The sequence below is a fragment of the Carya illinoinensis genome, chromosome 7, assembly GCF_018687715.1.
Source record: "Carya illinoinensis cultivar Pawnee chromosome 7, C.illinoinensisPawnee_v1, whole genome shotgun sequence".
NCBI classification, from domain to species: domain Eukaryota; kingdom Viridiplantae; phylum Streptophyta; class Magnoliopsida; order Fagales; family Juglandaceae; genus Carya; species Carya illinoinensis.
In genome coordinates this window covers 1101162-1119374 of record NC_056758.1, presented here as the reverse complement: position 1 = coordinate 1119374, position 18213 = coordinate 1101162, and the positions used below count along the sequence as shown (strand labels likewise).

The 18213-nt window shown below is 33.4% G+C and overlaps 1 protein-coding gene across 4 annotated transcripts; it reads right to left on the bottom strand.

Annotated features, from left to right (window-relative positions):
• Window positions 1-3478: 3478 nt before the first annotated feature.
• On the bottom strand, window positions 3479-18072 carry LOC122316064 (WD repeat-containing protein 48). Of its 4 annotated transcripts, none has more exons than XM_043132555.1 (19): window positions 17919-18072; window positions 14469-14578; window positions 12244-12402; window positions 11691-11756; window positions 11491-11580; window positions 10974-11279; window positions 10622-10719; window positions 10190-10225; window positions 9916-10036; window positions 9549-9785; window positions 9261-9356; window positions 9067-9132; window positions 8920-8958; window positions 8622-8756; window positions 7567-7928; window positions 6705-6798; window positions 4926-5117; window positions 4222-4340; window positions 3479-3904 (listed from the first exon to the last, which is right to left on the bottom strand). In XM_043132555.1, exons 2-18 carry the CDS (start codon window positions 14565-14567, stop codon window positions 4242-4244), a joined length of 2295 nt encoding a protein of 764 aa, XP_042988489.1. In that variant the 5' UTR covers window positions 14568-14578; window positions 17919-18072; the 3' UTR covers window positions 3479-3904; window positions 4222-4241. The 4 variants fall into 4 exon arrangements, with proteins under 4 accessions (XP_042988489.1, XP_042988491.1, XP_042988490.1 ...); XM_043132557.1 differs by having other exon boundaries at window positions 3479-3844; XM_043132556.1 differs by having other exon boundaries at window positions 17913-18001.
• Between the last annotated feature and the right edge of the window lie 141 nt (window positions 18073-18213).

Here is an 18213-nt window from a genome sequence, read left to right as displayed (position 1 = left end):
TAAATTTTGTCCTAAACTTAAATATCAACTCAGAAAAATTTAAAACAAAACACAACTATAGAAAACACACTATGGCCGAAACATCCATAGGCCATTTCCCTTGATTTTTTTTTTTTTTTGTTGCAATTCTTTTCAACTTCAAAACTCATGCTTAAACCAAAATTTTACAACAAACATCTTCCAATCCTAAGTTCAAAACCATACTTAAAACATCCATTTAGAAAAAGTTAATAATCAACACCAAACTTTTTAGTAAAAAGATCCAACCACTTGAATCACAAGTTTTGACCTTAAATCAAAACATCTCCAAGAGTTTCAAAAAATCAAATCTTACTTCTAACATATTCATAATATCATCCTAATATCAACCATGTTTTAAATCATCAAACCAAAGTCACCAAAATCACAAAATAACATTTGGAGTTTTTGGTTTTACACTTAGTCCAAAAACAGAAACTTTTTCCTCAACTAGTTTTGATAAATCTCTTGATCTATGACTTATAAACATATGATCTTCAAACCAAACCATCACATGGTTTAAAAAGATGTCCTAAAACATATATAAGCTTCTAATTCAAGATCACATGGTTAGAAATTAACCAAAACATAAATTTAGCCAAGAATATCCACACTTTGGCTTATTTGAATATCTCTTTGCATAAAATTTCATATCTTTGAAACTAACATCAAATATCTTCAAGATAATAATATAACATGTATATAAGATACTTAGGATCTTCCAATAAAATTATTAAAGTCATTAGAATAGGTTTAGACCACCAAAGAGTTAAACTTTCTCAAAACAGAAACTGTTTTTCTTCTTCCAATTTCTAAGTTTCTAAATCTAAGAAAATCTTTCATCAAAACCTTTAATCATGCAAAAATACTCAACTAATAGTCACATATACATGTTAACAATACTCCATAAAAATTTCGGACCAATATCTATCCATTAGCTTGGTCAAAAACTCCAAACTATAACATATTCTCCAGTTTATCTCCCAGAATGACCTTTTTATAGTTTACACAATATTTGACTGACCAAATGATCTTCAAATGGGGCAAATAAGATATCCATGTAAACTAGACTCAAAAAGGAACAACTTATATGAAGGAGACTTTATGATAAAACACTTACAACAGCTTCGAAATGGGCGTGTAAAAGATCTCCTAAAAGCTATCCGAGAGAGAGTGTTTGATAATCTTTTATTGGAAGGTGTAATTGAAGATAAGTTCATGGGTGCTGGCTGGACATATTTATGGACGAGATAAGGGAGGTGATAAGGCTGGAGTTGAGAGTTGAGTGCGGTTTTCTCCTACCCAAAATATCTATAAAAGATTATCTCATAATATTCTATCCAATAATATCTACAAAAAATCAACTTAATATATTTTTATCTAATAATATCTATAAAAATCAACTCAAAATATTTTTACCCAATAATATTCACGAAAATTACCTCAAGATATTTCTTTTTATCCAGTAATATCTACAGTTTTGAACAGACGTTTTGTCCGAAAATATGAAAAAATGTTATTGCGCCATAAGACTTTAAATAACCCTCCGAGTCTAATGGCACAAATCATAATACATTTTGACACTTCTAACTATCTCCAATAATAAAAAATACACTTCTGATACCATAGTAAATAATAATACTAACTATGTAGTTAGACAAAAACCTATACGATTAATGGATTCGTGAAAACTTATGGGTTTTCACGAGGTTCCTAAAATTAATAGAAATTTCACAATTGAATTTCTAGCGTGTTGTTACAGTCGGTATGCAGTCGTAGAGAAAAAAGTGAATTAATACGGGACCTACATAAAAAAAAATTATTTTTATAACTTTTTTTTATTCATGTAGGTCCCCCTGAATATAAAATAATTTTTTTATAATTTTTTTTTATTCATTCAGTACAGCTGACAGTACGCTAACCGCATTTTCTGACTGAATGTAGCAAAGCCTTTTTAAATAATATTCTGCAAAGTTCTCAGTGCAAATCAAATCTAAAAAGACTTTTACGTCTTAATCATTTTAATTATCAATTATTAGAAGCCACATGTCTTTGGCCTTTTCGTCTTATTAAGTGCTTTCTATTTTATAAACCAGCAAAAAGTTCAAAACCGAGAAGGATCCTTGGCTACTCCCAAAGTAGTCACGTAATATTTTCATTTTATTACAATATATTATCTAATTAAAAAATTTATTGAAACATCAATTTTAATTAACACGATTTTTATAAAAAAAAAATTAAAAAAAATCTAATAATTACTTGGAAAGCAAACCCGCAACAGCCGGTAAATGTCACCAAAATTCTACAAGACGGAGGAGAAAGCAGATAGAAAGTCATATGAACACGACGCTTTTCTTTTGGTTTCTTTTGTTTTTTTCTGTCTGTTTTTCTCCACCCCATTATAAAATTAAGAAATGCTACCCCAACAATGATTGGTGGGTGGGGACAATGTTGAGTGCACGTATTTCAGTGAGATTTGGAGTTGTTCTACTCCACATTGTTCGTCTCTGTTAAGAATTAACAAAATTTGATAGCTCTCGCTACTTATTTAGATGTGTTTTTTTTTTTTTTTTACAAGTAATACTATAAAGTATAAACTATACTATCATTTCATTAAATATGATAAAACATATTTATCATAATTTGATGATAAAAAAATATGAAATAAATGATCATTCAATAGTAATAAATATACCTCTTATTTCGTGAGATAAAAATGAGATGATAGTATAGTATATATAATTTTTTTTTAAAAAGTCTCCAACTGTAGCTCCCAGCGGTAGGACTAGTATTATTCTAATGAAAAATTCTACTCATCATTCACATACACCACATATAATTTTTTTTTTTATTAAATATGTAGTGTATGGATGATGAATAGACAAATTTAATTAATTTAGGAATAATAAAACTAAAAAAAATTAAAAAAGTTAACAAAATTTATAGTGTATAGTGATGATGAGAACATTGGACACATCCCATGTGGTTGGATTTCTTCGGGGCCCACTGCCGGAAAATTTAATGAAGAAATAAATAAGCAAGTTGAGTTTGGCAGCATTCATTAAAGCCTGTATATGCCATCCATCAATTTCTGAACTTCAACAGGAAAGAAAACAGATATTTTATTTAGTTGCCATTCAACAATAAAATCACTGATAAGGGTATATTATTGTTCAGTCGTATACAATTTGCTTCAGATTCTCCAACTTCTCACGTCCTTCTAATTGATTTTGCTGGGAAAAATCAACTCTGTTACCTCTATCTTGCCTGTATTCAGCTTGAAAGCAAAGTGCAAGCACAAAACATAGCCCACCCGGCTCAATACATACCATAACACGACGACGACGAAGACGAAGTAACCGGTTTTAAGAAGTGATGAAATGTCATTTTTGGGAAAACAAAGAGGAACACCACGCGGAAGAATATCTACGAATATAGATCGAATGAAGTAAAAATGAGATATGGGAAATGTAACTTTTATTTCCAAAAAGAAACAAATTCAAGAAATAACTTTCACAACAGAGTTTCTATGACTAGGCATGTAACAGCAATATCAATCTACAGAGACATCATAATATCCGTAAATTTGGCTCCTCTGGAAAGTTCCTACAATACTTCTCTCTACTCTGCCTGCTCCAGACTCAAAAACCCTTCAATTCCTGCATGCAAGACTCATCTCCATAACAACTTTGGATTGACCAATTAAAGCTTGCATGCTGGGTAGGTAACTGCTAACTGGAAACCTCATGGCACGGTTGGAGAATGTAGCCATTTCCAGCAATCAATTGATTTTTCAAATTTACAAACTTGACAAGTACCTCCATCACTATTAAGCATGGCGTGACGAATTCATATTCCCCAGCATTTGACACAAGCACAAGATAACCTGAAAGTATTAGTAATCACACTTAAAATTTCCAGACATGATTAGATATATTGATTTTTTTTTTCTAAGAACTGTTTGGTTCACAAAAAGATCTCACAAAAGGAAGGGTTGAAACTAATGTGGTTTGTTATGGCATATCAGACAGTAGAGTTCTCTTTATTGTAAGGTAGATCTAATGTATCATATTTAGCCACATCAATTGGTGAGCTTTACTTTTGTGAGATCTTGAACCTAGCATTTGCCTCTTTTTTTTTTGGAGAGAGAGAGAGAGAGAGAGAGACAACAAAATGCAACATAAAAATGAACTCAAAACACACCTCCGGGGATGCCATACGAGTCACCCACCCTGGATGAGTCTATAATTGAGAACAAGGTCCTCAGATTTCTTCCACACATAAGCCCGCACAGTGGCTAAGCTCACGTCTGGGGACAAGACCTGTAAAAAGGCAAAATAATTTTTCCAAATCAGAACAATGTTGGAAGTAATTCCATTCACCAAATCAGAACAATCGATCAAATCAAACTCTTTAGAATGCATTAAGCTCTTTCTTTAGCTTAGAGCCAAAATATATTGGCTCTCAAAGGAGTATGAAAATATGTGGATGTCATGTAGCTTGAGTATTGAGTTTCAAATTCTTAGACTTGATAATATAAAAATAAAAGTTAATAATACTAAAAAGAAAAATTTGAGAATGCGCATTGGAGACTGACGTGTTGACAAATATCAGATTGATACGTTGAGAGTATAGTTGGAAAATTGAAATTCACGAAGTGAATGCATTCACATTACTTGTAATGAAATTCCAACTTCAAAGAGAACATCTTAGTTAGGGGTACAATACTTCCATAAAAAAAAAGTGTATCCTGTTCTTTCTTTCTTTGCTTTGTCTATTATTACTCTTTCACGTATTCAAAATTTATTCAACATTTCCATCCCCGTAAAATCCTAGTTAATAAGCCAGAATCTCATTGAAAAGCTATCTTCTACTGAACTATACATACAAAGTGTAAATCGACTAACCTGATTGTTGCACAATATCTCTATAGAAGGTTTGAGCTTTTGCCAAGGCTTCACTCCAGACCGATAAGATCCATCCCCAATCACTGAATGAGTTAACTGCCCTCCAACAAGTCCAGGAGTAAATGTTCCCTCGGGATTTACACTCTCCGAGGGTTTGTCAAGAACCATCTTTTCTACAACATAATTAATTACCTGCATTAACAAAGCAGAACTCCCCATTAATCATGATTCTTCCAAACCATGTAGGAGGTGCACATCAACGTAACGCAAAAATTTACATCGAAAAAGGTTGTACTCTATAATGAATATAAGTTATTTGCATTCTGACAATACATGTCAATTTTAGCACATCATATGTAGAACCATACCCACCCAGGTACAAGAAATTTTAACTTCCTGAGAGGTTTGCCATAAAAACATCCTATTACAGAATTCTTATATTTTTTATTTGATCTAGGGAAAGCTATCACTTAATTCTACTACTCTTTGTTGATAAGGGAGTATTATAATGTATAATAAGATGTCAACTAATAAATAATACAGTGAAAACTGAAAACTATTTATCTTGTTTTACTTTTACCTTTTGTTTCTACAAACACATTCAAAATGGGAATAAGGGGCCAAAGCAAAACAAGACACTATCTTAAATTGAGGAAGTCCAGACCTATTAACCTTAGAAAATACATCAGCTAATTTTCTGGTTTCAGTGAATGAAATGTCATAAGTACTAACTTATAATTCTTCTCTACCTTAAGTTTTAGGGAAATCTCATCTTGCACCCTAAATTACCACCATTTTTTCAAATTTAAAGAAACTGATAGTTTGAGATATCAAAATGTTGGCACCTATTTCTATAAATATAACTTCTCGATTACCTATATAAAAAAAAAAAAAAGGAGAGATATCAAAATGTTGGTTTGGGTGCAATTTGAAATAGTAGAAATTTTGGATGAAAAATGAAAATTTTCCTAAGATTTTTGTTTGAAAACCTGAGAGCCAAACTTTTTTTTTTATAAGTAAACCTGAGAGCCAACCTATTGCTACTACTAAGCCCCAACTGCCAAAAGATATGGAAGGAAAATAACAAACAGCAAGCCTCCAATGAAAGCTGAAATTACAGTGAGTAGGATTTCTTTTCAATGTACAATGTAGTAAGTCTTCTTTAAGCTACCGCGTTGAGGAACTACTAATGTGTAATGTAATTTTAAGTGCACTAAAGGAGACATCGTTACATCCAAAATCAAACCAAAATAGTCCAAAAAATTATTAGTCAATTAATAGTAGAAGAACTCTTTAAGACAATTAGAAAATAAGTAGATTCCTTAGACAAACATTACAATAAAGAGTATTTCTATGGAAGATTAATAATAAAGTGCTACTATAGTTGCCTCTTATATACAAAATAACAAGGAAACAGTTATAATTCACAGATGCAAGTGTATTCCCTATTTCTTGCATATAGGCCTTTATAGTGTGTAGTCTAAAAAAGGAAATTAAGAATGATTCACAAGTCATATATGGATCTTCAAATGCTTGGACTGAAGTTGAGATGTTGCCAATAATTCAAGCACTTAATCCAATCCAAATAGATCATTCTCTTCAAACAAACAGTGATTTATAACACAAATAACGTTTAAACCCTTCTATGTCCACTTTTAAGTAGGTATTTTTAACGTATACTTCCTGTGTACTTCAGCATTGCCATATATTGTTAATAAAATTATTTGCTTACAAAAAAAATGTTTGTACGTTCGCTGAAAAGAAAACCCAAAAACTTACTTTTTGAATCCTCAGTATACGAGGTGCACTTAGTTTTCCTTGGGTCAGAATCTGAACAGCTGAACCTTCACATGGATGTAAATAAAAGCTGCACCTGCAGAATTAGTAAAAATCTTGCTAGGTGAAAAAAAAAAAAAATAGATTCAGTTGGCCAATGATTCTCTAAATATAAGTAATCATTGCACTCTTTGAGCACAATGAGATTCTACATACAAAAATCAAATGCATGCCATTTTTATCTGTTCTTTAAATCCAGAAAAACCAAAGAATAGGAACAAATTAGAGACACAAGTAGAGAAGCAGCAGAATCTTTTTTGATGAATAAACAAGTTTTATTAATCAAAAACGGATGGCAAAAGCCAGTATTACAAAGAGGCAAGATGCCTAACTAAGTAGGCACAAAGACAAGCAGCAGAATCTTCAAGACAGCAAGTCAACGAATCTTTTATCAATTTCTCAAGAATATGCAAGTATCCTAATTTTATAATAGTTTTATTAGGTTCTTCCTATATATGACCCGTGTACTTGGGCCATGGTTATTGATATCATCAATAAAATTTATGATTATCTAAAAAGAAATAATTTTATTAGGTTGTAGCAGAACAGCATGCTAGATCCCAGTGCTTCGTGAATAAAACTTGGAGATGAGCAAACAAATACACTTGAATGTTGAAACATGTCCATAACATGTAGTGACTAATTTCCAGATAATAAAAATCAGCAGAAAGAAGAAGGCAACATTCGAACACTCAACATCAATGATAAAAGGAAAAAAAAAGCTCCATATTTGCAAAATTTCTTGCAAGTAACGTATAAAACTTCAACGGACCAAAAGAAAATGCATGGGAAGTTAGAAGTTTACTTAGTATTTTCTCTGGGAGGTAGGCGGTTATTTAACACACAGTCCAGACACCAATAAGGAAAATCTTTCTCATCTTCAGTTCCATTTAAATCAGTAATTTTCTTTCTCCATGGACCTCCATGAGAACCCTCAGTAATGATGGAAGGAGGGGAAACAGTTGAAAATTCAAATGGAGGATACACCATCGCGTCATTCTCAGCATTACAATCAACTTCAATTCTTGAATGAGCAATACTTCTGTGGCTAACATCCTTCCCAGATAACACATCCCCATTAGCAGAAGGCTGGGATCCAACTCTTTGCTTTCTTTTGGCCAACCAGTGAGCCAAAAGTCCTTTAAGGGTTTCTCGAGCTAGATTAACCTGCAAAAAGAATCGCACATAAGCTTCAAGAGAACATCCAGAAAAGACTAGCTTTCAACTTTTCATATCAACAGATAATTGTACTCGTAACCGAAAGAAGAAGTTGTAAAACTGCATTCTTAATTTCTTATTATTGCATACTATTGGTGAATAATCAGAATTCTAGCACAAGCAGAAGAACTAGAATGGTTTAAGAAACCAGAGAATCATAACACTTGGCAACTTATACACAGCATCACGATGTTGTGAACAAACAGAAGACCTCTATAAAGTTTTAAGGCCACGTTCTGATCTTCCTGGTTTATACGTTCTTTTCAAGAAAAGCAATATAGTGACAAAGATATAAGCTAAAAAATTGCATTTTCTCAAAAGAAACAGTGTTAAAAAAACTTAATAGAAGACCAACAAAAATCGAGACAAAAGAGGGTGTTACCCAAGTACACCTGAAATATACAAGAGATCCACATAAGGTCCTAACTAGCAACCCAAAAACAAATAAGTAGAAAGACATTTTTCATTGAGAAAAAAAAAAAAAAATACTATAATCACTATTTTACTGTAAAAGCAGGCATCTCCTTGAAGAAAAAAGAGGGAAAAAAAAGAGCGGCAAAGGACGACAAATCAATGCAAAAAAATATCCCATACTGGAAAAAAACAATAGCAGAAAGACCTTGTGATTCTAAAAGTAGATACCTTATCATCCTCGGGTTTACCAACAATGCCAAGGTCAGCTGAGTACATCTCAGCTGAGAAGCATTGTGGGGTGTCCAAATGGATAGATAAACTTCCAAGCCTGGTATCCACAGTGAACCACGTAGGAATGCTTACCTAAAGCAGTACAGAGTTTATAAGGTAAGTCACCAGATATTTCAGAGTGAAACTACAATATATATCCAAGACAGGCTATGTTAGAAAAAATTTTTTTTTTTTTTATAGGTAATCAAGAGGCTGTATAAACAAGGTAATAGGCATAGCCAGAGAGAAATTATACCATCTCAAAGAGCTCTTCCCTTTTCTTCTCAAATGACACCTGGAACATTAACAAGGAAAGTTTGAATGATTATGGTGTTTTCCTAAAGTGAGATTTATGGATTATTAGTATAGAAAAAAACATTGCAACTAATAATCTGCACAATACCTTTCCATAATCCTCAACCACAATGCCCCTGGTGACCTCCCACAGCTTCACCGAACCAGAGGTATCCTGTTAATGAGAGAAATTATTTTACAAGGTCTCAATAGAGAGGATAACATAAATATCGTCAAAAATGAAGATTAAAGGCAAAAAATGACTTTTTATCATGGTAAATATGAGGGTGGCAGCATGATTACCTTAGTCAACACATTCCTTCTATTATTCAAAATTTCATGCTGCACTATTCCAGGAGTTCCAGGAATGCTAAGTGTTGGTTCTTTGTAAACAGGAACCTATGCGAAAATGCCAAAGCATTAGAATCTCAATGAGACATAACACTAAGATCAGTTCCTAAGATGCAAATATCCAAAAGAAACAAATTTAAGAATTAAAAAGCTAAAATAGAACTCAAGAATACTGATCTACAAGGATTCAACAACAAGGTAAGACATGCAATAATGTCAACAAAAAGAAGCATTACTCACAGGGGTAGATCCCTCTAAGGAAACCCTTGCCCGCGAAAAGGATAGGTTTCCGGCTAAGAAAGAACCACCTCTTTCAAAGACCTTTTGAGGATTACATCCCTCAGCAGGCCATCTATTGATGGAAGAATCTGTTGTTGCAACCCAGATACTATCGTCGTGTAAAGCCAATTGCAGAATGGGGTGCTCCCCTGTGCAGAGCAAAAGACTCTCTCTTGTTGCCAAGTCTGTCAAGTACAACTGAGGGTATAAACAGAATCAGGCATCAAAAAGATGAGCATCAAATATAAATACCAAAAGACATTCAAGAATAGAAAGAAAATGCAGTATAATTATAATTAGTTAATTTACACAAGAAAACTATACTCACAGAAAGGTCTCTCCCACCGCTATAAACATGACTAAATGTTGGAGTACTGGCAAGTGCCCAAACAGAATCTGTATGCACAGCATAGGAATGCACACATCGCTGCTGACCAAGATCCCAAAGTCTATAAAGAGTGGTGGTATAGTTAATTGACTACAACCAAAGCACAGGTGCTGATACTCATACACATACATGTTTGTATAATTACATACATGTTTGTATGCTTACATGCAATGCATGATTATTTTACAGTAGAAGATAGGTGCCAGAAATCTACCTGATCATAGAGTCAGAAGATCCCGATAAACACAGCCTGCAACAATTAAGTTTACCAAAACAATCACTAATTTGCAAGAAGAAAATAGTAGGAAATACAGTTTGCATACATGCTGTATAGATGAAACATCCAATCAGGATGTATTAACATAGAAAAATTAGTCTAAGCATCATTGAATACTCGTGTTTGTGAGTTCTATAAAAGAGAATTTGCGTGGAAGTATTGTTGCAGTTTGGCTAATTGAAAAGTGTATATATAGGTTTACGCTGAAAACTTGGCAACTGATATGAGCCCCAACTAAAATATTTTAGCCTAAACCTGCACAAGCATAGTATCTAAAACTTTATCAAAACCATTTTTTGATAAGTGAACTCTTACCAAAACAATTTTACTATATAATTCACAATAAAACTGCCTACCCATCAAACATACCTTCCAGTAGAATCCATAAGCAAAACCCTAATGTTATCCGTATGACCTCGTAATTTCATAGTCTTTGAACCAGTTCTTGGGTCCCAAACACGAACAACCTAGAGAAAATAAGAAAGTTCGATAAACCACATTTAAAGAATGATAAAAGTTATGAGTCAATTCAACATGTGCACATAGATTTTTTATTTTTATTTTTTTGGTAAGTAAAAGTAATAACCAATAGGCGTGGCCCAAGTACACTGGATATATACAAGAGAAAACACCTAGCTAGGAAGAAGTGCACATAGATCATGCAGAAATGTAAAAAAGTCAGAAGTCCAATATAACAGTTACAATAAATATCAGAATATACCTTCTCAGTTCCACCGGAGACAAGAAGTGTGCCGCTATCATTCATTGCCAAAGCATAAACAGACTCCTTATGGCCTTTGGCAGCAAGTGGAACATATCCTTGGGACTGATTTGTATGCATAGAAATGCTATTGCTTGAGCTTATAGTACGCAAACTAGTAATCGGGAGCAAATTCCCTGAACCATTGACACCATTTGGACAGTCATCTTCCATTGCATCACCGGACTTTGAGAGTGGAACAAGCGCAGCCTCAAGATCCCATACAAAAACCTCCCCTCCAAGGCCACCAGAGGCAACAATATTGCTCTAAAAAGCATGACACTATAAAAGGATCAGAAAATGAATTTTATATTACAAGATGCTAATCCTCAAGCGCAATTTATGCAGTCACATTAATGTGAAATTTTTTTGATAGGTCACGTTAATGTGAAACTCATATGTATACCAGGATGTGTTGGGAGGAACCTATCATCCATGCAGTTAATAAGGTCTACAAAAAATTAGAAAAAGGAATTACATTTTTATCTGCAGCAGCGAGACAAGTCACATAGTCTGAGTGTTGCCGGAGAGTCCTTGTACATGTTCCACCAGACAAACAGTTCCATGCCTGGAGTACCATAACAAGTATTACCACTAACAACCATGTCAGTCAACAAAACAACAGCCAAAGATAATGCCGAAACTGCAAAAGTGACAACTATGATCAAATTCACGAACCTTAAGGGTGGTATCTGAGGAACAGGAAACAAGTGTATTGTCACCTGCAAGAACAGCATCATTAACCTGCACGACCGAAGACTTTCCCATTAAATTCAATTGTAAAGTATATACCCGATAGAGATCAAGAGATAATATCTTATAAAGGAAGAAAAGCTATAAATATGAAAATTAGAACATGTTACAAAAGGCAGAAGACATTGATGTCAACACTTTTTCCCTTGTCCCACATCAGATTGACTTCATGAATAAATCTAAAGCCCAACGTGGTCAAATATCACAATACAAAAATATCTTACACATAAGCCGTTCATGTGTCTAATAGTATTCTACTCTTTTGTTATCTGCAACAAGATGGCCATTCAAGTCTTATGGCCAATTATGGAACTGGATTTTTCTGGGAGATTTTTTTTTTTTTTATAAGTAATTTTTCTGGGAGAAAAATAATTTAAATTGGATCCTTTTCACCCCAACCTAAAAATAAGCTCAAAGAATTCGCAGTAACAATTCAAACATGAATACGGGAAAAGGACAGAAGATAGGTAAACAGTACCCAGTCCACATGAGACTCAAAAGTAGTAGAGCAGGTGGCTGAATCTTCCATCAAATCCCATCTTTTAAGTGTCCCATCACGGCTCCCAGTGAAGAGGTAATCACACCCATCGGTTCCTACCGACTTTAATACAGCCAAACAATTCACACCTGCAGAATGCTGCAGATGGAAAAAGATTGCAAACGTGGCAATATTAGATTCTACAACTCAATTCACAGTAGTAAAATTATCACACTACCCTCAGAAGATTCAGAAAGAATGTCTTCTCACTTCCCCCACACAGGGAGAAGAGGGGGTGCACGCACAAGGATGAACTCGTATTGGGGGATGCATGAGTAATGGGTCAGACACTTTCGTGGTTTTTTAATTTTCAAATGACCTTCCATCATGACAAGGAGGTAGGTAAGTTCTTTCTAGTGAAACCATAAAGTAGTGACTGACAACTATTTAAGATACATTCAAGTTTATTTTACAATCCTTATCACACGAAGCAAATTGCAAAATTTGAAAAGGTTAAGGCAACAGGCATGCAGATAATGGTATAAGATGTTGGTGCCCAAGCTATGCACACAAATTGTTTATATTGTCCACCAGAATACGAAAACACTACGACGCCTTGGACAACCAAACTCAGTGGTCCTATGTTTTTATTCTAGGCTTAAGAAATTTATTCAATATTTTCCGAAGTTTCTAAATTATTCTAGTATGGTTTATATTTTCAATTTTCTTTTAGGGTTAAAAACTTAAATAGTCCACGTGGTTTGCCTTTTGAACAGATTGATTTCCATTCTCTAATTTGGAACCTTTTGCTTGTTGTAGTTTCAACTATGTTTAAATGAATTCTTTCATCAACCTTCAGCAAATAAACTGTTAGAAATGTTGACGTGGCATCCCACTTCAGATCATGCATAATGAAAGAAAAAATTACAAATTAAAAAGGGCATAAAAACCAAAAACTATTTAAAAAGCCAAAAAATTTAGAAAACATAACACAAAATAAAATATAAAACCTCAAAATATATAGTTTAAAACGGCAAAAATTACTATCAGAAAGCAAAAAAGACAAAGCTAAAAAAATTTATACCTCAAGAGATGTAACCAAGAAAAATTAAAAATAAAAAATTAATAAAAAAAGAAGTTAAATAACAAATCAAGGGGGGACAAGCTGTCCCACCCACTAACCTGGGGGTGGTCATGCAGACGCACGTTTATTTCCAGCGACCACCCCTAGGAGATCAAGGTTTGGCCTCCCAAGCAAAGGAGAGGGGTAGTCCCTCTCAAAATTTTTATTTATTTTTAATTATATTTAATACTTGGGGGTTTTTTGAATTTGTTATTTTCAGAAAGTTTTCATTTTTAATCTTTTTTAAAGTTGATTGTTTTAGCGTTTCTTTTTAGTTTACTTCTTTTCTTAATGTACTTTTGGTGTTTTAAACTACTTATAATTATTTTTTCATATTTTTATACATTTTCAGGTTTTAATTTTTATTTTGTGTTGTGATTTGTCTTTTAGTTTTGGATTTCCTTAATTGTTTTATCTTTCTGAATGATTTTTCGTTTTATATTATTTTAACTTTTTTGCCATGCCATGTCAGCATTTTTAACGATTTTCTAATGGAAGGCTGATTTCCTCCACACCTCAGTGCCAACCGCTTACAACTCATCAAAATTAAAACCATCCAATGAAAAAAGTTCAAAATCAGAGTATAAAGATCAATCTATTCAAAAAGAAAAACCACATGGACCATTTGGTATTCAACCCTTTCTTTTATTACCGTTTTTAAGCTGCTTGGTTGGAAGCAAGAAATCCTTCCAGCAGCAGTAAAACAGCATAACAAGTTTGAGTTGGATAACTGGGATGAAACAAGGATAATGAGGAACACCTTCAATGCATTTGCTAGGCATGCAATAAGGGGGTATTCTTCCTTATTTGAATCACATAGAAGTAAGTTAAAATCAGAAGAAGCAAAACATTGCCACAAAGCAAATAAAATCATACCAACAGAAAATCGTACTGTAATATACTGTAATATTAATAATGACATATTTCTTTAAAAGGACACAATTTCATAATCTCAATATATTAAAAGGGGAAAAACCTCTAGTATTTAACTTCCTTTTCTATGACCGAAACAAAAGAATGAAGGTGGCGCTTTGACCAAAGAAACTTTAAGAAAATAGAACTTAGAAATTGGAGTATATTATAAAGGGAAAAGATCTATCACCTTTGTGTCATCAGCATCATTTAACACGTATGTTAATCTCTTCTCCTTACGAGGGCGACTAGAATTGTTTGTGTTCCCCGCACTACCCACACGGTGCATTTCAGAAACCACTGGAGTGTAAATAAACAAATCGATTAGAGATAATGAAAACATAAATACCTTAAAGAAAAGCATCTATTGTTTCATTAGTACAGGTAAGCCAATAATCTCGCGTGCTCTTAGTTCTCATAGTATAACAGCATAATTGCCATTCTGGTTTCTTTTTTTTTTGGGTCGGTAAACAAGAGTTTTTTTGGGGACATATGCAAGAGCATCACCTAAGCATGATTATCTAGTGATACAGGAAAGTCATCAATGTTTATGCCATTAAACTCAATTACAATAGACCAATGGAATAAAGTGTTAGAAAAAAGGCATTCAAAGCTTAACCATTGACCGCTCATGATCTTCAAAACTTCTTATATTCCTTTCCCTCCAAAGACACTACCATAGGCATATCGGTACCATCTTCCAAATTGCTGCAATTTGTTGATTACCATGAAGTATTCAATTTGCTAGAAAATCAACCACCCTTCTTGGCATCACCCAAGCTAACCCCACTCTAGCTAAGAAGTCATTCCATAGGGTCATGACATCTCACAAGGGAGTGGTAAATGATTAACGGACTCCCCATTCTTTTCATACATGCAACACCTGTGCATGATTTTCTCAACTTTCCATCTAAGACTCAGTGGTTTTTTTTTTAAGTAATAATTTTATTGAAGAAATAGGCATAAGCCCAAGTACACAGGAAGTATACAAAGGATAAACCTACAACTTCCTGAAAACAAAAAGAAAAAAACCCAAAACAGTGGTTTAATCTTATTCCAAATAACATGCAATCATACTATACCATGCAAAACAGCTAATAGCTTTTCAAAAAGACTTGTGCTAACAATATAACACCCCCAATAGCTGAATTCAATATTGTCCCACTTAGGGTTGTAAATCGGTCCAGTTTCATCTAGGGAAAATGATGGACCGAACATCCATAGGAACCGGACTGGACCAGTAGCTATCGGTCTGTTCAGTCCGGTCCAATTATTTTTTTATTTTTATTTTTCCCAAATAAATTAATAAAAAAAATTATTTAAATTATTAAATTAAAATTAAATGAATTATTAATGTAGATTACGTCACTAACTCATTAAAAAAATATTTTATATGGTCAATGATAATAAATTAAATGAAAATTACATCATTAACTTATATAATTACTATATAAAAATAATATATTAAATTATTAAAAATATTTTTAAAATATCTATAGAAGTTCGGTCTGGTCCAGTCCAAAATTTATAGACCCCGAGACCGGACCGAATGGTTTCAGTCCACAAGTTATGGGACGAGACTGACCGGTCTAGAGTTCGATCCGGTCTGTACCGGACCGGCTTGCACCCCCAGTCCTAATTTTCTTTTTCTTTTTCTTGTGTTGATAAGCCACTTTTATTACTTTTTTTTATAGGTAATAAGCCACTTTTATTTTTTTTTTTGATAAGTAAACGGTAGTATTAATAATAAAAGGCATAGCCCAAGTACACAAGAAGGTATACAAGAGGCTAAGCCACTTTTATTATAAGTTCAAAGAGGTGCACAAGCCATTCAAAACAACTAAAATTAATAATTTTAGAATGTTGGTTGGGAGAATACAATTCCAAGATCCACATATTCAAAACTGACATTTCATTACGAATACATTCATAAATTGACATTACATTTTTTTCTCTCTCATATGCAAAATCAAATAAAACTTTTTTGAGCCTCCTTCTGAAGATGCTGATGGAGTTACAATCAATGCAAGAAAGCTCACCTCCATTTGAAGTGTAGAAACAAAGCCTAATTATAATTCAGGCATCCCAAAAGTAACAGAACCAGAAATTTAATTCTTTTGTTTCAAGTAAAAATTATATTCAAGCTGAAGTGAATACTTGCCAATTTTTCAGTTATTTACAACAAATTTTATTTTTAGAAGATATGAGGGTGTGTCATGCACCTAAACAAAGAAAGAATAAGGAGCAAGAAAGTTCTGAAAACTAGATATAGATAAAAAACAGCAAGCACAAAATATATCGTCCTTTAAAAAAAAGCCTGTAAATATGGGCAAGACCAAACTATGTCAGTGCCCAGCAAAGGCCCCAGTTGCAGTGTTACTTGTCAAAATTTTAAAAAATATTTGCACGGTAAATTTAATTATTAACATCCTAAATTAGTTATTTCTCTCATATAATGTACTTTTTCCCTAGAATGAAATGAAGGAATAATCTTTTATGGTATAACTTCCTTTTCAGATATCATCATTAAAAGCTACTGTTTACTACAAACAGTCAGATAAAAGCACAATCATAAGAAAATGAGGAAAGAAACTTTGAAATCAAATACCAATTCATAAAAAAGCTACATCGTAACCCATTTGTATTATACAGAAGCATCAACCACACAACTTCTTAATCCACTCCCATGTTACCACGAGAAGGCTTCATGAGGATGATACTAATAAAACTATACAAATAAACAGACTTTGTCATCATTATTATTAATATAGGCATATACAGAAAACAATAGACATTACAAAACATTTTTTTTTATAAGAGGTAAATTTTATTGATACGAATGGAATAGGCATAGCCCGTGTAAACAGGAGCAATAGACGTTACAAAACATAAGGGTTGGCTCAAATATTCCAATAGCACCTAATTTCTCAACTCTATCTCCATATATGCATAACCAAGAATGGGTAATGCGGGCCATATTTTCTAGTGACAGAAGTCTCTTAACATTATATGCATAGAGTACTAACATTCTGATAGGGAAAAAGGCTATGCGCTGCAATTAGAATAACACATAAATTTCCAACTTCAGAAATAAGGCTTGTTTGAGCTGAACAATACAGTCTAACTTGCCTATCTCAAATTCCTTCATTAGATACATTTCCAGCACCAAAAAATACAAACAAGATAAAAAATAAAAAATAAAAAAATAAAAAAAAAAATTCAGTCCCATCCTCCCAACTTTATCTCAGCAACCACAAAGTCAAAGTCGCTCACCTCAACAACTCTCAGAAAGCGCATCAAACTATTCCAACTCAAATCCTCTGAATTACTCAACAATCAAATAATCTCACCTCACAAAAAAAATATTGACACTAAACCGAGTTCGAGATTTCAAATACACACGACGATCCCCCCCCCCCCATCCCCCCCCAAAAACAAACCCATTGATCCTCGCCTAATATGCAATCAGATCATAAAAATCAGGGTTTCAAAGACTAATGGACCAACCGAAAAATTCCAAAATCAAAACAATATTCATACAAATATACAAATTAAAAATGGAAAACACATAATCTAAAAGAAAAAAGAAACTGGATATATAAGGAGTTGAATTGTTTTGAAAAGATACAGAAACCCTAACCTTGAATCAGTGATTCGATTGAAGCTCTCTGTTTTCTCAGCTTGTTTTTTTCTTCTACTGCCGAAGTTCCAAAATGAGAGAGAGAGAGAGAGCGTGTGTGTGAGAAATGGCTATGGGTTTCGATCAATTCATATTGTTGCGGTCCTTTGACTCGGTTTTTGGGATTTTGATGGAGGGCAAGAATGTCATTTAAATGAACATATAGAAGTGTACTCGATAGTGTGACCGTGTGGGATACATTTTGAGTACTCGCTTCGCTGGCCGTCTCTTTGTCTGGTGGGACCGGGTGGGGAAC